At 37.7% G+C, this 22,813-nt stretch overlaps 1 protein-coding gene across 2 annotated transcripts in view; it reads left to right on the top strand.

The window, feature by feature from the left end:
* Positions 1-20,498, top strand: part of hs6st3b (heparan sulfate 6-O-sulfotransferase 3b) — a 75,306-nt gene extending 54,808 nt beyond the window's left edge. Inside the window, exons 2-3 of one of the 2 annotated variants that reach the window (XR_009272701.1) lie at positions 16,985-17,756; positions 18,789-20,498. Coding sequence is in view for 1 of the 2 variants with exons in the window: in XM_058785989.1 (XP_058641972.1) it covers positions 16,985-17,699 (715 nt within the window). In the remaining variant the exon portion in view is untranslated. Of the gene's footprint in view, positions 1-16,984 lie in introns of both variants that reach the window. The other variant, XM_058785989.1, reaches the window with a different exon arrangement.
* The last annotated feature ends 2,315 nt before the right edge of the window (positions 20,499-22,813 follow it).

The following is a 22,813-nucleotide window of genomic DNA, read 5'->3' as shown; positions in this document are numbered from 1 at the left end:
GCAATTGCCCATTTCGGGCGCGGCCTGAGAGAAGTGTGAGAACGTATTCCACTTTAGCCTCCTCAGTGGCGTAACGACGAAGCTGTAGTGAGAACACCAGCGAGCACTACGAAAGAAAGGATTGACAGGTGTTCCGATCGCTATCGAAAACTTTCGGCATGTGGCTCAGGCTCAGGAGGATAACCAGCGCGGATGACTGGTCCCTACCGTTAGCGGCCTCCCGCTGAAGATCATCGACCCGTGTGAGGAGCTCAGCGACTCGGGCATTAAGAGCATCCACTTCCTGAGCGGTTGTGTTGAGTATAGTAGATCAGCAAAACTCCCTGTTGAACAAGAGCGGAGCGAAGCGGATCCGATCTTGCTGAATCCATCGTTAGTCAGACCTTTCTGTCAGGAATTAGGCTGTATTCAGATGCGGGTACAACTGAGGCTTTATTGAACAGAATAATCAAAAAACAGAGTTAAACGCTTCAGCCGACAGTTCATGCAAATGTAGACTTTCCTACCACCCGGATGAGCGGGTGACAATGGCTGGCAGAAGCCGCGACCGCGGTAGCGGAGACGAAGCCGGCGAGGCAGCTCGCTGATCCGAGCGAAACGCAGAGTAATCCACTAGCGAGTCCGCGGACACAGAGACTGCAGAGGAACAGGTGATCAGACTCGAGACCCGACAATATCCACTTTATTTTTCCCGTAAGAGAGGTCCCAGCCATTTGTAAATTTAATGTATCTGGATTCCGGTTTCATCTGCGTCCAGCTATTTTTAGCTGTGCACAACAGCTAATTTTGCTGGTTGATATTGCAAATATGTGTCTTATTATTTTAATGTTTAATTATTTTAATGTATTATCGTATTATGAACACACTGGCTTGTAGTGCAAACAGTTTTACCTTTTACTGCACTTTGGTATTCTTCTCGTTATTTCCCTACGGCAGCTAATGAACCGGAAATATCACACATTCACAGAAAATGGCTTACTTCCGCATTGAAGAATAAGGTGGATACAGTGTGTGTGTGTGTATATATATATATATATATATATATATATATATATATACAGAGGTATATATACACAGTACACACACATATTATTTAAACAACACTTTTATTTTGGATGCGACAGCACTAAAAATAAATTAAATTATTTCTTCTGTTAAACACAAAAGTAGAGGTTTTGAAGAATTGACTTCCATAGTATTTTTTTTTTTTCCATACTATGGAAGTCAATGTCTACCAACAATGGTTTGGAATAACACCACGGTGGGTAAATGGTGATAGAATTTTCATTTTTGGGTCAACTGTCCCTTTAAGGGACAGGTATGTGTATAACTTTGTGAATGGCAGGTGTTCAAATTTTGAAATAATCTGCTCAACTTTTTGCAGGTTGAGTTTCCATACTAATCTGCAAAATTAATACATTGTTCAGTCGCTGATGTCTACAAGTACAACACAATGAAGACTGTATACTACAGAAAATGAATGAATACTATGGAAAGTTTTAAAAAAGTGTATGACTTTTCCAGGTTCTTTTGAAGTAGATCAGGGCCTTTCAACCTGAATGGCGGACAAAATGCAGAGACACATTTTATGTCTCATAACAACAAAACATCTTTTTTAGCTACTGTGTCTTCATGTGCAACACTTTAATTACTGATAAAAATCAGTTTTTTTCCCCCCATTGGAAATCACTTTTAGTTTAATTTTTGTTATTAGCCTCTGTTCTTCTCCTCAGCAGCACTGAAAAATCATCCTTATTCGCAGGTTTATCTCCCAGTGTGACTTTGGTCCAATGTAATTTCACACAAAATATCCCTGTACTGAGACAAAATGTCATATCTGATACCAATAATTAAGACGAAAGAGCAGGAGACGGGACAGTGACGAAATATGTGATAGACGGCTGCCAAGCGGAGGGAAAGAGATAGAAGGGCGAGGAGGAGGATGGGAGGGGGTACAGATTTGTGTGAAATACACCCGAATCAGAGGCGTGATTAATCTAGCAACCTTTAGAGGAAAGGTCTGAGGTCCCGCGGGAGAACTGATGGCTGTGAGACACAGGAAGAAAACTGAATGAGGAAAGGGCAGAAGTCAATAGAGGTGCTGAGTGCATTCTCAGCCTCAATCATAATGCTGTCACTGTGAACTGTAAATACATCAGCTTCCCTGGGTGACCGAAGACACACATTGCCCTAACCAAGAATCTTTACTGAAGTCATAATTGCAACGGATGTGTCAGATGCCTTTGTCCACAGAAAATGGACAGAAACATCTTTGGACGCTCTAGGTTTTGACTGAAAATTTTGTGAATATAAAAAATATTGTGAATATTTGTTGTAAATACATATTTCCAAAGTTTAAAAATATATTTTCTTTAAATTTGAAATTTAGAATATTTTACAAAATCAAAATGCACTTCTTATGCAATAAAATTAGCCTTACAAAGATCAAGAGTGATTAGCAGGGAAGTTGCTTTTTTGTGACAAATCTGACAAATTAGTAGATGTAAAGTGCAAGTGACAATGACAGCAATTCCAACTAAATTGTATCCCTCCCACCCCACCCCATATTTTTCACTTTTTTTTTTCTTTCTATATCCTATTTCTTTCTTAGTATTTTGCTGTATATTATCAGGGCAATTTTAAAATTTCTAAAGGTTTCCAAAGGTAATAAACAGTTATCCATCTGTTGTACATTAATTTCTGATTGAAACACATAAAACTCGGTAACACTTTAGTATAGGAATCAGTTCTCACTAATATTCTAACTAGTTGCTTATTAGCATGCCTATTATTAACATATTGACTGTTTATTAGAACTCACTGTATAAAGCACTTAAACACCTAAACGCCATCTAAACTTTAATACCTAAACGCCATCTTTTTTGCACCGCACATGGCAGCCACGGTGCTTGACTCTCCAGTTGTTTTAGTGTCTTTGTTAGTTTTTCCTGTTTTTTGTTTCTCAAACATGATCAGTTTTACCAGGGATGAACTGCTGAACATTCGGCAGAACACACCACAAAATCTTCTACCAGTTTTCGATTTTCTGAACATTGTAGTCGGCGGAGCAGAAGTGCTGATCAAACGCTTACGGTGCATTTCCACTACAGCATCAAATCTGCACTCACTGCCGCTGGCAACGTTACAACGCCACTGAGGCAGTTTAATATGTTACCATAGTCATTGCCCTACTACACTCTTATATTTTATTTGTGCAGGTCTTAAAAAAATTTCTTACGTCTTACATTTGAACTTAAAAATCTTAAAAATACTGAGTTTAAGATGACTTAAGGGAGCTGTTTTGGTCCCTTAAAAAGGTGAAATAGTTACTAAGGACTTTGTAGCAACACTTAAGGGAACACCTTCAGATAATTAAGGGGAATACTTAATGACAGCCTTAAGGTTCCTTAAATTGACCCTTAGGATTTTTCTTGCAACCCAAGTTTCACTAAGGGCTCCCTTAACCTTATAACTAAGGGATTTCTTAGCTTAAGGGCTTTCATGTAACCGGGCCCTGAAAGACATCAGCAACTACAAGACACCATCCCCCAGCACTGTGGAGAATCAACAACTGGCAGACGATCTGAATGAGTTCTATTGCAGGTTTGAAAAAACAGTTAACACCTCCAGCAACCCCCCTCTCCCCCACTCCTGCACTTCAGATCAGTGACAATGATGTGCGTCAGGTCTTCAGAAAGAACAAGAGAAGAAAAGCACCAGGCCCAGACGGTGTCACACCAGCCTGTCTGAAAACCTGTGCTGACCAGCTGGCCCCCATCTTTTCACAGATCTTCAAGAGATCGCTGGAGCTGTGCGAAGTCCCTTCCTGCTTCAAACGCGCCACCATCATCCCAATCCCAAAGAACCCCCAAATTACTGGACTTAATGACTATAGACCTGTAGCTCTAACATCTGTGGCCATGAAGTCATTTGAAAAACTGGTGCTGGCTTATCTGAAAGACATCACTGGACCCTTACTGGACCCCCTGCAGTTTGCCTACCGAGCAAACAGGTCTGTGGATGATGCAGTCAACATGGGATTGCACTTCATCCTGCAGCATCTGGACAGACCAGGGACTTATGTGAAGATCCTGTTTGTGGACTTCAGCTCAGCTTTTAGCACTATCATTCAAAACCTCCTCCTGCCCAAACTAACTCAGCTCTCCGTGCCCCACTTCCGTCTGTCAGTGGATCAACAGCTTCCTGACAGATAGCAGCAGCTAGTGAGGCTGGGTAAACTCACATCCAGCACCCATATGATCAGCACTGGAGCTCCTCAGGGCTGTGTTCTCTCCCCACTGCTCTTCTCCCTCTACACCAATGACTGCACATCTAAAGACCCTGCTGTCAAGTTCCTAAAGTTTGCAGACGACACCACACTTATCGGCCTCATTCAGGATGGTGACGAGTCTGCTTACAGATAGGAGGTTAAAGAGCTGGCTGTCTGGTGCAGTCTTAACAACCTGGAGCTCAACACGCTCAACAGTGGAGATGATAGTTGACTTCAGGAGAAATCCCCCTGCTTCTCCCCCACTCACCATCATGGACAGCACCGTAACAACAGGTTCAGGTTCCTGGGCAACACCATCTCCCAGGAGCTGAAGTGGGACACTCACATTGACTCCATAGTTAAAAGGGCCCAGCAGAGGTTGTACTTCCTTCGCCAACTGAGGAAGTTCAACCTGCCACAGGAGCTGCTGAAACAGTTCTACTCTGCCATCACTGAATCCATCTTCTGCACTTCAATAACTGTCTGGTTTAGCTCAGCTACCAAATCTGACCTCAGAAGACTATGTTGGATAGTCCGGACTGCTGAGCGAATCATTGGTACAACCCTCCCCACTCTCCAAGAACTGTACTTATCCAGAGTTAGCAAAAGGGCTAGTAAAATCACTCTGGACCCCTCACATCCAGCACACTCCCTCTTTGAACTGTTGCCGTCTGGCCGACGCTACAGAGCACTGAGCACCAGAACAGCCAGGCACAGGAACAGTTTCTTAATCGTCAACTTAATCTAACCCTAACCCTACCAGTCTACTAATACACTACTAACACTCTAATGAGAGTTAGTAGAAATGTAGGTGCAACATTACTTATAGTCAATAGAATGTGTTAAAGGGACCATCAAAATAAAGTGAAACCAAAAAATGTTATCCTGTTCGTGTATAAAACAATATGTGGGTAAGACAAATAGACAAATTAGAACTCGGATCATTGAGCATATGAGCGCTATTAGGAGGAAAGATTTAAAATCGCCTGTGGCTCGCCATTTTGTTGAGATGTCTCATTCAGTTTCAGATCTAAATTTTATAGCTATTGAAAAGTTGACACAGACTCGTAGTGGATGGAATTTAGAACGTAGACTTTTGCAAACGGAATGTCGGTGGTTTTTTGATCTCAAAAGTTTACACCCTCTTGGTATGAATGAAGATTTGTCTTTGAATTGTTTCTTAAAATTATTTAATTATATATATGGGGAACTCGAAGAGTACTTGGGTATGATGTTTTATTGATTATATACATAAAAACTGATGTTTAAGAACCATTGTTGCAGTCATGAGATTATTATTGGTATATACAGTATGTATATTTTGTTATTTTGTATATAATATATATGTATATTATATTTTGTATATGGTATCATTTGGGATGACTTGTGGATGTATTTGCTGTATTTTGTTATAAACTAGATATATATATATATATTCGTTTGAAAGATCTTCATGATATTAGGGGTATTATGGTAATGCATGTTTTAATGAGCGCAGGTGTTGCTTGGTAGCACATGGCACTGAGGAAGGGTTAATACCCGAAAACGTTTTGCACTTGCACTTTTGCACTTTTTTGTGACCTCTGAATAATAAATGTAATAAGCCTTTGAGCTGTATTTGGACGAGTGCGGATCTCTTTCATCTTTGTATCCTCATAACGTAAATAAAGAATAATTTAGGACAAGGCTGTGACCATATTACCACCTTGTGTGTGCATTAATTTTGAACAAGTCAATGGCTAGAAAAGTGAAAATGGCCATTTTTATGGTAGGATGTCTGGCTTTTTGAAGCCTCACCCTAGTATATAGGCCCTACGGGGTTTGTGTGTGTATTTTGTGTTCTGCATGTGTTCATAAGTGTGTGACATCTGTGAACTTTACAGCATCTGAAAACAGCGAGATCAGATATGAAAATATGTGAGTCATCTGATTTTACTGCAGAAAAACAGATGTTCGGCAGTTGAATCAAACTGCAGCGTCACTTAGAAAAAGAAGCCTCTTAGTACAAGGAGTACTAAAGCAAATAGTCAAAAGCAAATAGTTTTTTCTTTTTCTTAGCAGATATCCCTTAGGCCACTTAACCAGTCACAACACTTCAAGCAACAAACAAAAGTCTCTGGGCTTTTTCAAGAGCTTTTCTCATCAGTAAGCATTTGCCAGGTCAAAAGAAAAAATTAAGTTAGGCTCATTGGCAGAATGTAATTGGATAGACAATTGCAGAGCATGATTGTGCCATTGTGGCTAATTACAGGCTATTACAACCCACAGCTCTGAAACTGACACAGCTAGAGAGCAGAGAGCTCTGGCTGGACTGTTTCAGTTAGCATAATGCTATTAGACAGTACCTTTTTGTTCCTGTTTGGTGCTGTGCCATATTCAGTTGATTGCACTTACAGTAGTTGAGCAGCAGTATAGAAGGGTTGCTCAGAGGTTGCTCTTTAATAACTCAGTTCTCTGTTATTTAATTACAGTATGTACAATCTAGGAATCAGAAGATGCAAATTCAATGCTCTATTTGCTCTGTGTTGAAAGGAATAATTCACCCTAAAATGAAAATTTGCCAAAAAATGTATTTATTTTCCAGGCATCTGAAGTTTGCATCACTGGCTCACCAATGGATCCTCTGCAATGAATCACATCACAATAATCCACAAGTATTCCACACAACTCCAGTCCATCAATTAATGTCTTGTGAGATGAAAAGCTGTGTATTTGTAAGAAACTAATCCATCAAGATGTTTTTTTGTTTTTTTTAATTGAAGTATTTATCAGCTGTTTGGACACTGTGTTGGTGTGCAAGTATAATGCAAAATTTCTCAAAATCTCAAAAAAAAAAAAAAACCTCTACATCTCGGATTCTCGGATGGCCTGAGGGTGAGTAAATTTTCAGCAAATTTCCACTTTTGGGTGAACTATTCCTTTAATCTCTATACTGTATGAGAAAAGATATTAAAGATTTTTTCACATTACACAAGGGTCCACTACAGTTTGAACATAATGTGTCTAGTATAAGCAGATCCTTAGAGGAGTCCAAGAATCACTCATTAATGCGCTGTGACATTTAATTTCTTCGGTCTCACCTGTTTTCACGCTTCCTGTAGTTACTGCACTCTGTGAAATCTGCCGTGCTGAGCTGTGTTTGGCGTATCGCCTCTAGTCGTTGACAGCTGAGTGTTATTGAGACACATTGTTCCACTCCACGATCACTCTCCCTGGGTTTGAAGAGCTTCACTGGGCTTCCGATTTCAGACGTTTGGTAAACCTCAAGTAATCTCTAAACACATTTGCCTCTGTCTACTTTAGATGAATGGCTGGGCTGTTTTTGCTTGTTTGCAGCAAACTTCCTTGAAGAAATAGTTGTCAAAACTGAACAACCTCTTCGTACAGATTTGGAAGTCCTTTGAATACTTGGAAGGTGACTAATGATAACGTAATTTAACCTTCTTCTTTAAGTGGTGTGGTTAATTTGATCAAATATAGCAGTGTGTAACAATTTTATTTTTCCATAATTGGGTATTTATTGGTACTGGAATAATTTAAAGATTTTTTCCCCCTCTTCTGTATGTGTATAATATGTAGAGATGTTTATGTGTTGTTGTGTAGGTACACAAGTAAGAATGATGTATGTTTATGGAGGTGTATATGTATTTAATTGTACTGTGTGTGTGTGTATTAATACTTGTATTCAGCAAGGATGCATGAAACTGATGAATGGTGACAGTAAAGACATTTATAATGTTACTACAGATTTCTGTTTCGAATAAAATACTGAACTTTGTATTTATCAAAGAATCCTGAAAAAAGTCTATCAAACAGAAATGCCAAACCATTTTCTTTTTCTCTGATAATGATAAAATTGTTATTTGAGCACTAAATCAGCATATTAGAATAGAATTTCTGAAAGATCACGTGCCACTGAGGACTTGAGCAATGGCTGCTGATTTTTATTTTTATTCTTTATTGCAATAATGTTTTTTTGTTTGTTTTTTTGGCAATAATATATAGTAATATATAATAGTAATATATAATAATTTGGTAATAATAAATGCAGCCTTGGTGAACATAAGAGACATTTAAAAAAATCCAAATCTTTCCAAACACAACTTTTTGGATAGTAGTGTAAAGGATTTAGTGTCCATATGCAAAAATGTATACATTAATTATATATTTCATACAATATTTCTATAATCAAATTTTTTGACTTTAATATAAGGACAACATGAGAGTCAAAGTGTTAGCAGCTTTTCTGCTTTTTCTGCACTCTAAATATCTCTGTTTGAAAATCCCTGAATTTATTTCTTCCTGTTACTATAAGCCAAGAGAGACAGGCAGTATATTCGAAGATATTTCCCAGTTATTCAGTAATATTTTGTGGGCAGAAATGGGTGCTTCATGGAACAGTTGTGGGCTATGACTCAAAGAAACAATGCAGAAAGAAACAAGCACAGCTCACCACAATTGCACCTGGGTTGTTCTTGGCTGAGGTAAAGGGCCGAGCTGGAGCTGTTTGAGGCTAATATACTGTGACACTGATGGTGCTCACCATGACCTTTTTTGCAGTCGGCTTGTTCTGACACCACTTCCTGCATGTGCTTGTGTCCCTGGGACAGGCTAATGAGAGAGTGTCTGCACTCCACCCACTCTGAAAGACGAGCCGGATACAGCTGCTGCCGGCAGGGTTCTAATAACACCCTACAGCCTGACACCCCTCTATATGTGTGTGTGCGCTAAACTCTGACACGTCTCCCCTCCCACACAACATCATCGTGTAACGCTAGCTACTGATTTTCCACTGACACATTTACAAATATGAGTGTCTCTTTTCTATTTATACTTCCTCACTGGAGTCTTCATAGTTTCATTTATTCCCAATTTAAATGTAATGTGTGTGTGTGTGTGTGTGTGTATATATATATATATATATATATATATATATTATATTATATTTTTAGAATACTTTTTCCAGTTGCAGGTTAAAGATGACTACAGATACAAATTTGTTTTCTTTTTTTAATTAATAAGTTCAACAAGTGGTGTGAATTTGTGACACAAGGGGACTTACACGTTTCACCTTTAAAGTCCAGAAAAAGACTTAAACTCTTCAAATGGGCTAAATCAGTGTTGTTATTGTTAACTAAAACTATTAAAAATCGTTTTTGTTTTTTTATTTAAATTAAACAGAAATAAAACTTGATTAAAAATTTTAACTTAACATAAAAATTTGAAATTGCCTCGAAGGACTAAAATTACTACAGCTAAAACTAAGACAAAAATTAATTTAGGGTAAATAAATACAATTTAAAATAAAATATAAAATATAATAAAATATAAATATAAAAATGAAATGTCTAAACTGGAAACTGAAAATATAGCAATAATTACGGTGGCCGAGAGAGCTAAAGGCACTTCAAATAGAAAAAACACCTGCAAATAATAAAAAAAAAAACTTCCTCAATTTTACAACACATGCGGTGCAAATGCTCACAACACAACCAAATAAAGAATAACACTGCAAATAGAAAAAACACCTGCAAATTAAGAAAACAACTTCATTTTGACAACACAAGCGCTGAAAATGCTCACAACACAACCAAACAAAGAAACGCGCTGCCAATAAAATTCTTTATTTGTTTGTGTTGTGAGCATTTGCAGTGCATTTTTTTACTTGTTTGTGTTGTGAGCATTTGCACCACCCAGGGGCGGATCTAGAAAATAATATTTAGGGTGGCAAAGGGGTGGCATGGGGTCTATGAGGGGTGGCAACACCAAAGCATGCAAAGATTTTGGGGATTTATTGTCTGACGTGCACAGTTATGTTCACAAATATTGCATTACCATTAAGTAATCATCTATACTGTTTAAAATGAAAATAAATAACAACATTTCAATATCCATCATGGCACCAAGTCAATACACAATATGAAAAACTTCAACAGGTTATAAATGTTTCTGAGCTTGTATAATTAAAGAAGACATTCTGTTATTACCAGAGGTGGGAATGTCTGTAATCACCCAGAACACTATCAATAGTCTAGCAACACCCCAGCAACTGCATAGCAAAAGCCTAGCAACCATCCAGAATATCCTAGCAACCAACTAGCAACACTTTAGCAAACATCTAGAACATCTAACTGACCAAACTATTTATGTTTCTTAAACAAGACTTTAAGACAAGCCAGCATAAAATTGTCTTTCAAACTTTTCAATCTAGTTATTACAGGTAGCCTATTCTTAAATGCTTACAAACAATTAAAATACACAGATGACTTTCCTGCCCAGTGAACACTCATGAGATCAATAACACTTAACAAAAAGCTCTTATTAGGATTCAATTATTTTTGCAGCTCAATCATGTCTATTACAGTATACAACATAAATTAAATTACAGATAATAATAATAATTCAGCAATTAACTTTAGGGAACGGATAATTTTCATTTTACTACTGGAAAGTAATCTTGCAGTAGATGAAAAACACTAGAAAAGTTAAAATACCAAAGAATTGTATATGAACTTGGTATGCACCACAATACAGTACAGTACAAAATAAAATAAAATAAAATAAAGTAAATTCAGCATCCTCTGCACATTTGGTCAAATTTCATTACAGTGTACAGTACTATAGCAGTTTCCTGGTCTCCTGACACAAGACTATATCTCTAGGCTGTCATTTCTCAGTTCTGCAAACATGCAGTACACATAAAAGATGGTTACAGATAAAATTTGACAGTCACACGTTTGAAGGTGTACAACATGTGCTTGAGTTTACTGTACATATAGAATAGTGAAATTTCCATCATGTACTGGTACTACTGTACTGTAATTATATTGAATGTGTAAGTATAAAACCCATGTATATTATTCGGTCAGGTCTCTCCGTTGTTAGGATGCAGAGATTCTGATTGGTGTCATCAGTTTTGCTGCCTAATCTCATTGTTAAACTTTTTGAGAAATGTGTCTTTGTTTTGAGAACTGAATTAATGGTTTGGGAAAATGGGCCAACTAAAATCAGTTATATTAAATTAACAATAGAAAACTGCAATACAAGATTCTTACCTAACTCTGCTATTAGTTTTCGTGATCGGCTCATGTTATTGTTTCGTCCGATATGGCAGAAAGGCCTCTATATCCATGATGAAAGTGGAGCGAGCGGTCGGAGAATCGGATCACCAAACAATTACGGATGAATCTCAGAACACATCCGGACGGGATTAGATTTCTCAGAGGACTTCTGAATAAACCGAGAAGCAGTATCTGATTCACGAACAAATGGGCTGCGCTTTGTATTTTGACTCAAAAGAACCGGTTCTTAAGAGTCATTTGTTAATGAAGCCGACTACACTGGCGCGCTGCGTGCAACCATCGCGCGCGGTCATCGCCGAGGCTGAAAAGTAGCACATGAAACACTGCTTACATTTATATTTTATTCTGTGATAATTCTGGGGTGGCAGGTGGGGTGGCACAGCTTTTTCTTAGGGTGGCACTTGCCACCCCGTACCACCCCGGTAGATCCGCCCCTGGCACCACCTGCTGTCAAATTGATGAAGATGTTTTCTTGATTTGCTGGTGCTTTTTCTATTTGCATGTGTTTTCTGAAGTTGCAGCGCAGTGAGCTCTCTCGGCCACCGTAAACAATAGTTCATTCAAATAATATCAATTAATAAATACTATAAAATAATAAAAAATAATACTAAAATAACACTGGGCTAAACTTTCAAACTATTATTCCAATACAAATTATATATTATATTAAAGCTACATTTTTAAAAATAAATGAATAACTAAATGTTATTAAAGAGAGAGTGCAAAAAGAGTACATCTTCCAAACCACATCTTTACTCTACCCAGATACACTCTGATAAGTGTATAAAAATTATTTCTCTTTTAAAGCGGTCGGCATGCATTTTTGCAAGAAACTGCATACATCATTTACCAATGCAGGTCATGTCAAATCATATCTGTAAACAGAAAAAGATCAGAGATATATTATATATATATATATCAGAGATTTATTATTGGTACAGTAGATAGCAAGGTCTGCAGCTCTACCATTAGAGAAAGCATAACAGCCAGCTTGGATCACGTGTGCCTTAGTAATCCCATTACAGCCTTGACATCGAGTTGTGTGACAGCCAAGTCGTTGTTCGCAGATACTGTAGAAATGAATGAGAAGTGCTGTAAAATGAATCTGACCAGTCACAAAATTGCAGTGACTTCTCTTATAAAACAGCCCCCCCCCACACACACACATTTGTACCTTATTTACCCCTAAAAGGATGCATTTTAGTACCTTACAGACAGAGCTGGGTAGATTACTTACAAATTGTAATCCGTTACTGATTCCAGATTACATGACAAAAATTGTAGTCAGTAACGTAATCCTTTACATTACACATTTTAGGTAATACAATCAGATTACTTTTAGATTGCTTTTGATTTAAATTGTTTATCACATTGATTTAAATAGGATTATCTTGTACCATAATGATGTAAAAAAATGCAAAGAGTAAGAAAACTTACTAAATGTTACCATTGTTAAATGTTAAATTAAACCATCAAACCAATGTTAAATGCTAAATGTAAAATTGTTAAATGTTACTAAACTTTACCATTCATTGTAATTTACAACATGAAGTGCATTAAACATTATATTACATAAAGATTTACCAACCTAGGGTTCGTAAAGGATCTGCAAGGGGGTTGTGAGTTTAATGAAAAGCTGACAATTAATTAAATCATAAAAAATTCAAATAAAAATAAATCATTTTAAAACAAAGTCCCTTTCGAGGAAAGTCTCTTCACTCGGTGGCCATATTTGCAATGCCTCCGGGCAGCTCATAAAAAACCAAGTCCTATCTTAACGAAAGGGGGAATCCTGAAATCTCAAAAACTGCTCGCTGAACTCACAATTAAATTACAAATGTCAAATCATCAACAACAATCTGAAATTAATTGCCCCATGAATGTTGTTTATTATGCTCAAATAGCATTTAAAAAGCTTATTTTTATTATTTTGCGCCAATGTGCATTGGCTGGTCTAGTCAGGTTTCTATGGGAAATTTGGCTCTTTCATTTAGAAGGTGGGACTATTCCTCCATATTGCGTGTTGCAGTTTCTCCCATTCATAAGTATAGGAGAGAACCGTTGCATTTCTATAGTCTTTGTTTTAAAACACTTACTAAAAAAGATGCCATGTGATCATTAATCGACATCAAAGAAACCGTGAACATGCAAATGTAATACTTAATTATTGAAATATTTATTTTAAAATCTCAGGGGTACTTAAAAGTAAATATATTTGGTGAATAAGGTTTAGATGACAAAACGTTTTGGAATGCCTGCACTACATGTAACTAACAAATAATGTGAATATGTGCATTTTAATTAGCTATAATTAATAATACATGGTTAAAAAAAACCTACAGAGTAATAATTCAAATAAAAATGAATGTGTTCATCAGTAGTTGATGCAATGTTGAAACCCTTCTTAAACCTGAAATGATTTTTGTAAATCCAGTGGTCAAATGCTGTCGCCACCTGACTAATGACTGATCTTTAATGTCCACAAAACTGGACTATATATACATACTGTATATAATATGTATATAACCGGTAGGCTATTTTAGAAAGGAAAATTTAAAAGATGAAAAAGAAAAATTAGGTAGAATCAATGAATTATGAATAATGTATTGCTATTGTGTGAATAATATGCAATCGCGTAATCCATAAAAAAGTAACTGTAGTCAACAAGTACTTAATTTTTGGAATCTGATTACGTAATCCAGATTACATGTAATCAGTTACTACCCAGCTCTGTTTACAGATATGCATTTGTACCTAAAAGGTAGATTTTGGCACCTTTTTGAAAAGCTATTGCCCCAGTGACAGCTTTTGTACCTTTTTTTTGTGAGTGCATTGAAGATTTGCCGATATGCTGCTAAGTGATTAAATGGTCAGATGTTTTCCCGCAAAATTTTAGTGTATTGAAGCCTCGTCTTTGATATTGATTAAAAAGAATGGTCTCAAGTCTCCTTCCCTGTGCACTGCAGCATTCATCAGGAAAAATATTTCATTGTACTGATACGTAGCCATGAGTTCATATTAGGCTATAATATTTGAGCTTATCAGACCAGCAATTGTTATATCAAATGTTAATGACTTGTAAACTTTTGTTACGTCATTAGCAACAGCTTAATATTTAGATTTTAAACTGCAACTGGGCCAAAAATTACATAGTGTATCTTTAAATCAGTCCCCAATTACTTGAAAACTGTCTTGTCAGAGGTACAAAACAGTCAAAGCCCTTGAAAGCTTCAGGAGTCAGAGAAGGTGAGAGATAGGCTGTATTCTCTATCCCGGGCGTCTGTCCTCTCAGGGGGAACATCAGAACTGCCTCATTCACTATTCTTCCAGCACAGAGGCGATCGCCACCTGCCTCAGTTCCATTCTCCATCAGACCATGACTGTGCCTGGTTCCTCTCTCTTCATTAACGCATCAGCCTGCTGCTAATAACACTGTGGTGGCATCTGTTCCCTCACGTGTTTTCAAACGTAAGCGCAAACGATAACAGTTGTGATTAATGTACAATGCTGACAATCTAATTGACTGTGAATGTAGATCTATGGCTGTATCTTCAACTGTTCTTTACAGCATCATACAGCTGTAACTTCTGTTAATATACTTTTACAGTTAGACACAGTGAACAAAATGGACCCTTTTGTTTTCTTAATGCACTTTCCTGTCATTCAGTGAGTCATTCCAAACAAAGAAATTGTTTGTCCTTATAATCTTTAATCAGAATCCATATGGGCTATTGGATTATCAACTGATAGCCAAATATTGTAGCTATTTCGGCATCATTTTATTCAATTTTGATTTTCACCGGCTCCCTTCTGGTGTGTACTGTAACGATTCCCAAATTGCATTTTATTCTGTTTCACCTGGAAATACACTGTTACACTAGAATATATGTCAAGCCCTTCACATGACATGCAGGGGGAAAAAATTATATTGTGACCACAAGTTAAAAATGTGTTTCCACGACTTCTTATTTGTGAATATGACTTCTTCATATTCTATTAATTTGTTCCCTTGTTTTAGTTAAATGGTGGCCTCATCAATTTGTTCCCTCGTTTTATGTAAACAATGGACATGTTGTACTAATTAGTTCCCTTATTTTAGTTACATTGTGGCTGTAATAAAACTAAATTGAAATAAAGAAACAATTTGGAACAACATAGCTAATATTTACCTAAAACAAGGGAACAATTTAATGTCAAATTAGTTTTTCCCTTGCATGTCAAGTGCAAGTCAATAAATTCTGTTTTAGCAAATAAAAAGATTTCTCAGCCATTAAGTGCTATGCTATGTAAGTATACTCTATTAGAAAAACAAAAATGAACAATCTTTAGCTTCCATAAAATTTTGGCTTAAGTTACACACTTAAATAGACACACACACATGGTTTTCGTTCTTGCATTTTTAGTAATTTATTCAGCATGTCACTATTTAACCTACAAATGTCCTCCATGGTGCACTGCTGAGGACGGATGAATTGAAGCATGTATCAGTTTTTCACCCTTCTGTGTCTGTCCTCCAGCTTACAAGGACTGAGAAGATGGTCTTTCTCTGTAAGAGATGCAGTGGTGTGTGTAAAAAGAATATGTTCTGTTTTGCAGCTGCTCTGTGCTGAAAGTGCTAGTGTACAGTATTACATTGAATAACTGAAATGTTGAAGCTAGATAACAGGCTAAGTTCATCACAGTTATAACTGATTTTTATTTTATTTTTGAGAAAGAATGATACATAAAGTTCTGCAGAATATAGAGCCGTTCAGTCATTATGCTAATTCGCTCACCAGAAAGGCTAATTCTCCATGGGTTCCGTCTAGAATTTCCCATGGGTTTTTAGTGTAGTTTTTTTACTTGAAAAAAACTTTTGTTTTAAAACATATTCAAGGACTTTAATGCTTTTTGTAATGAGTTTACATGCTTTATGAATTGTGTTTAGCAACATATTAGCAAATAATGCTACATTTGCATAACATCGAGTCATTTAACTGGCAAATTTATCATGTTTACCTTCACTCTGCAGATATTCAGTCACAATCTTTACTCATAAAAACTGTTTTAATTTCTGAGTAAAATAGGACCTGTTGTTAACGTTAGAAGACACTTTGACATTTTGTTCTGTAACATAAATTAGCAGCTAAATTGCTAACAAGTTGCTATGACTTCAAACACCACAAGTATGTTTACATGCTTGATGAGTTGTAGTTTAGAAAAGTATTAGCAAAGTGTTATTATTACGCTATTTTTAGTCATTTAGCAGGCACATTTTACCATGTTTGACTCCATTCTGCAGATTTTCACTCATAATAGAACACACTTTGTTCAATAATGTAAATTACTAATTAAAATGATAACAGGTTGCTATATAAGGGCTTCAAACACTGCAAGGATGTGAGTTTACATGCTTGGCAAATTGTACTTCAGCAATGTATTAGGAAATGTATATTTAATTTAGTTTTTACTGCGTTTACAGTGTTTACCTTTAGAAATTCTGCAGATTTTCGCTCACAGTCTTTAATCATAAAACAGTTATGAGTAAGCTTAGGCCTTTCATGTTTTGTTCTACAACATGACATACAAACTAAATCGCTAAAGAGAAAGTAAAAAGTTTTTTTTCCAAGTAACTTTGTGATTTTCATTTCAGGAACTTCTACTACATCACCATGCTGCGAGACCCTGTGTCACGTTACCTGAGCGAATGGAAGCACGTGCAGCGTGGTGCCACCTGGAAGACTTCTCTTCACATGTGTGACGGCCGGTCGCCCACACAGGACGAGCTGCCCACCTGCTATAACGGAGACGACTGGTCGGGGGTCACACTGCACGAGTTCATGGACTGCCCTTCAAACCTGGCCAACAACCGGCAGGTACGCATGCTGGCCGATCTCAGCCTGGTGGGCTGCTACAACCTCTCCACCATGAACGAGAGCGAACGCAACCCCATTCTCTTGGCCAGCGCGAAGAGTAACCTGAAGAACATGGCCTTCTATGGCCTGACGGAGTTCCAGCGCAAGACGCAGTACCTGTTCGAGCGCACTTTCCATCTGCGGTTCATTTCCGCCTTCACGCAGATCAACAGCACGCGTGCCGCCAATGTGGAGCTGCGTGACGACATGCGCAGACGCATTGAGCAACTGAATTTCCTGGATATGCAGTTGTACGAGTTCGCTAAGGAACTTTTCCTGCAGAGATACCAGTTCATCCGCCAGCGTGAGCGGCAGGAGGAGAGATTGAAGAGGCGAGAAGAGAGACGCTGGCTCAGAGAGCGCAGAGTCAACCAGAACAAACAGCCTAGTGTGGAAAACCAACCTCAGGTCACCACAACTGAGGACTATACCAGCCAAGTGGTCCATTGGTGATACCTCTTGGAAACATGCACTAGGACACAGAGAACGGAATGGATCACTTGAAGAAGAGTAGGTCACATTTTGGGCTCTGTCTTTCAGTTTATCACTCTTTATCACGGAGTTTAAAAAAAAAAAAAATTACACGAAAGCCTGTTGCACTGCAAAAAAAAAAAAAAAAAAAATCATTGTCTTGAACAGTATTTGTTTTAAACTTATTTTCCAGGATTTAAAAAAAAATAAATTACATAAGAAGCTACATTTTAATTCATTTAGACTTATTTAAAAAAATAAATACATTTTGAATTATATTTATTTTACTTGCCATTCTTTTTTTAGTTTTAAATATTAAAACATAGTTTTACTGCTTAAATCAACACACACACACACACACACACACAAAATTAAACTTGAGAAGTTACCTCAAAGGTGAGAAAAACAGACTTGTTGATTGAAGATACAATAACTGTTCAAAATTTTGGGTTGGTACTTTTTTTTTAAAATTTTTATGTTTTTTAAAGGCTGTCATCAATCAATTTGTTCAAAACTACAGTAAAATAAAATTGCAATTTAAAATAACTGTTTTCTATTAAATGTATTCCTGTAAAAGCTGAGTTTCAACAGCCATTACTCCATTCTAATAGGCTGATATGGTGCTTAAGAAACATTTCGTATAATTATCAATGTTGAAAACAATTGTGCTGCTTAATATTTTTGTGTAAACTGATATTTTTTTCAGAATTCTTTGATTTATATAAAGTTAAAAAGAACAGCATTTATTTGAAATAGACATTTTTGTAACATTATAAATGTCTTGTCTTGTCACTTTCATTGCTGAATAAAAGTATTAATTTCTTAAAACTTGCTGACCCCAAACATTTGAACAGTGGTGAATATTCTCTGAGAAGTGTTAATATTTTGCTTTGCACAAAACTTATAGATTAGATTCAGCTTTGTCATTGTGCACAGTGCAAGTACAGATCCAGCTTTTCAGTGATTAACATTTTTACATTACATTTACTCATTTAGCACTCAGATTTAGTTTTTCAATATTTTTACTGTAAAACATGGCAAAAATACTGATTAAGAAAATGATTTTTGCAGTGTGGTTTATTCAAGATTTCTGCTGATTCATTTGCGATGAAATAAAGGCTGCAATGTATATAGACTGAAAAAGGAGGATCTGTGCTCATTCGCCAAGCAACCTCCAACATCTTTGTGAAGGATCAACAAACCCTACACCACAGAGTTATACAGAGGTACAGCCCTGGAAATGTAAAGGATGTACACTCAAGATGTGTTTTGCATTTAAAATCAGCTAGGCAGTGAATGGAGTAAAATGCTGACAAGTTTTTAATGCTCAGGCCTGTTGCCAGTAAAGATTCTCAGTAGACACTCTCTCTGAGCTCTCTCTCTCTCTCTCTCTCTCTCTCTCTCTTTTAAAAAAGAAGCAAGCTTGCAGCATGGAGACAGTTTGTACTGAGAATGTCTAGTCTCTAGTAGTTTCTCAATGATATGTTGTACAAAATTCAGGGTTAGCAGATTCCATCACAACAAGAGCCTCATCTGTGACACAGTAGCAGAGAAATTTTACAGTTGCTACTGTAAACACTATATGATATTTAAAATGTTTTTTCTTCGTTGTTTTTGTCAAGTATTATTTATTGGAGTACGAGTTGCACAAGATGAACATTTAAAAAATGAAATAAAATGCAATGCAAATAAAAGTTTAAACAAAACAAACAAAACCCATACAGCTCACTAAGCCATAATTTAATGAGTTAAAACACAATGCTTATGATTTGAGAGATTATGTATATAATGAATGCAAAAAAAAAAAAAAAAAAGTTAAAAATAGCACAGTTGGAATGTGAAAATACTTCATGTTTGTACGCCCCCTAAAGGTGAAAGAAAATTCACATCACAAAAAAAAAAATTAATAATAAAAAATAAAAAATTGAGAGACAAAAGATTGCACACAGTTGTTCAAAGTCCAGTTGCTTGTCTTATTAGTTCACATTTGACCTGCAGTGGAACTGTATAAAGACTTTAGGAATATTTGTACACCGGATGAATCCAATGCGAAATGCATTAAGCAGCAAGAGAAGTATGTGTTTATTTCAGGAAGATTGAATGAATGGGTGAGTATTTTGTTTCTTCCCCAGAGCTGTTTCACACATTTCTGTAGTTCGTCCACAATAAAATTTTCTGAAGCCAGAACTTCCAAGTCACAGGGAATGAAACTCTTGTGGTCTTTACATCCTTGAACCATTGGCGGTTTAAAAGAAAACCTTTGTGAAAACCTTGCTTTGTGGCACCTTTTAAAAACTAGATCCACAGATGCTGTGTGAAAATGAATAAAAGATATGAACCCTGCTGATGCAAATCACATCCAGAAAATAATGGGTGATTTTTCTATCTCTAAAAGCAAATAAACTATCTGTATTGCTCATTGTGGTTATGGAGAACATTGGAATGCTACATTTAAAGATCAAATTTTTGGAATGCAGTACCAGAAATGTATGATTGTAGACCAAAAAAGACTATAGAAGTTTACTGTTTTGTTTTCTTTGTATGTTGTTTCAAATGTTTTAACTTGAATCTGTGCTGCTATGTTTTTTTTATTTTTTTAACTTGAGCCTTTTTTGTGTGAGGCCAGAAGGCCTGCGGTTATGTACCAATGCAAGTTTGTGTGTATCTGTGTGCGTGTGTGTGTTCTGAAATGAATATAAGTGTTGCAATGTGTTTTAATTACTTTGTTCACTTAAATGCAATATGATATTAAAATAACCCCTTATGGGAAATACAAATGTTAAAAAGTCTGTACATTTTGCTGTTTTGATAAATATTACTTTTAATTTAATTTTGATAAATATTACTTTACTTTTAATATTATTCATACTTACATAAAGTAAAATAACTAATTCCACAAGGACACATTAATGAAAAAAGTTATGCTCAAATATTTAAAATTCTTAATTAGAGGTGTATCTCAATAAATTAGAATGTCGTGGAAAAGTTCATTTATTTCAGTAATTCAACCCAAATTGTGAAACTCGTGTATTAAATAAATTAAATGCACACAGACTGAAGTAGTTTAAGTCTTTGGTTCTTTTAATTGTGATGATTTTGGCTCACATTTAACAAAAACCCACCAATTCACTATCTCAACAAATTAGAATGTGGTGACATGCCAATCAGCTAATCAACTCAAAACACCTGCAAAGGTTTCCTGAGCCTTCAAAATGGTCTCTCAGTTTGGTTCACTAGGCTACACAATCATGGGGAAGACTGCTGATCTGAAAGTTGTCCAGAAGACAATCATTGACACCCTTCACAAGGAGGGTAAGCCACAAACATTCATTGCCAAAGAAGCTGGCTGTTCACAGAGTGCTGTATCCAAGCATGTTAACAGAAAGTTGAGTGGAAGGAAAAAGTGTGGAAGAAAAAGACCAACCGAGAGAACCGCAGCCTTATGAGGATTGTCAAGCAAAATCGATTCAAAAATTTGGGTGAACTTCACAAGGAATGGACTGAGGCTGGGGTCAAGGCATCAAGAGCCACCACACACAGACATGTCAAGGAATTTGGCTACAGTTGTCATATTCCTCTTGTTAAACCACTCCTGAACCACAGACAACGTCAGAGGCGTCTTACCTGGGCCAAGGAGAAGAAGAACGTCTCGGTTACGTATGTAACCCTCGTTCCCTGAAGGAGGGAACGGAGACGTAACATCAGTGTGACTGACTAATGGGATCTCGCCCGAGAGCCCAATCACCTTCGAGTGTTAACAAAACAAGCCAATGACAGTTGGCGTGTAGGTTTCACCACGCGCACCCCACCCCGCAGTGCGGGTATAAAAGGAGAGCGCGTGCAAACGCACATCAGTTTTTCGCTGAGGAGCCGAGACTGTGTGCCCCGGCCGTACAGTGGTGGTACAGCAACTGTGGCGACGGGACGTTACGTCTCCGTTCCCTCCTTCAGGGAACGAGGGTTACATACGTAACCGAGACGTTCCCTATCAGTCAGTCACGTTCGACGTAACGTCAGTGTGACTGACTAATGGGATCCCTTGGAAAACGCCACTATTGCTGACCCCTTCCAGTGCCCTGCGGAAGCCGGAAGTCCCCCCACACCAGTTGGGATGGAAGATAGGACAGGGCTTAGGCAGAGATGACAGCCACTGCTGTTCCCTACAGTGGATATGGATAACACTGGGAAAGCGCACTCCAAGTAGGGGAACGCTACGGAAGCCACATCCTGCATGAAGGAGGTACCATATGGAGATTACACATATGGACTGGCCTAGGCAGTACTACATATGGAAGTCTCTGATGTAGACTCAGCCAGCCCGGGGTGAGATCAATACACAGTAGAGACGGCAGAAGGTCTCTGCCAGGGAAAGACACGGGCTCACCGAGAGGGGAGCCGTACCGTGGAAAATACACATGTGGGATCACCCAAAGGGGAATCACTAGTCAAGTCAAGTCAAGTCACCTTTATTTATATTGCGCTTTTAACAATACAGATTGTGTCAAAGCACTTAACAGTATCAAATTGGAGGACAGAGTGTCAGTAATGTTTAATGATAAGATTAAATACTCAATTTTCAGTTAAAGGCATTTCATTATTGAATTCAGAGATGTCATTGTTCAGCTCAGTTTAGTTTAAATAGTATCTGTGCAATCAAATCGGCGATAACTACTACACACGGGCACCTAGCCCAGCACAAGGGCTGACCTTGGGCAAACACACGAGTGCTGGACCTGGCGTCTGGCGCTCCGCCACGCCTGACTGCCGAGGGTGGGGGAGGAACTTCAACAGGGTTCGCCAAGGGGAACTGAACTGAGAAGCAGTAAAAGCGCACGTATCCGGTCCGGCTATAAGACTATAGCCTCCACTATCCAGTGGGCGAGTCTTTGTTTGGAGACAGCCTTTCCCTTCTGCTGTCCTCCGAAGCAGACAAAGAGCTGGTCTGAGGTCCTGAAGCTCTGCGTGCGGTCCACGTAAACGCGCAAGGCGTGGACGGGACAGAGCAGAGCAATGGCTGGGTCTGCCTCCTCCCGGGGCAGCGCTTGCAAGTTCACCACCTGATCCCTAAAGGGCGTGGTAGGAACTTTGGGCACATA

The sequence above is a fragment of the Onychostoma macrolepis genome, chromosome 09, assembly GCF_012432095.1.
Source record: "Onychostoma macrolepis isolate SWU-2019 chromosome 09, ASM1243209v1, whole genome shotgun sequence".
In the NCBI taxonomy this organism is placed as follows: domain Eukaryota; kingdom Metazoa; phylum Chordata; class Actinopteri; order Cypriniformes; family Cyprinidae; genus Onychostoma; species Onychostoma macrolepis.
This window is presented reverse-complemented; position numbering and strand designations above follow the sequence as displayed.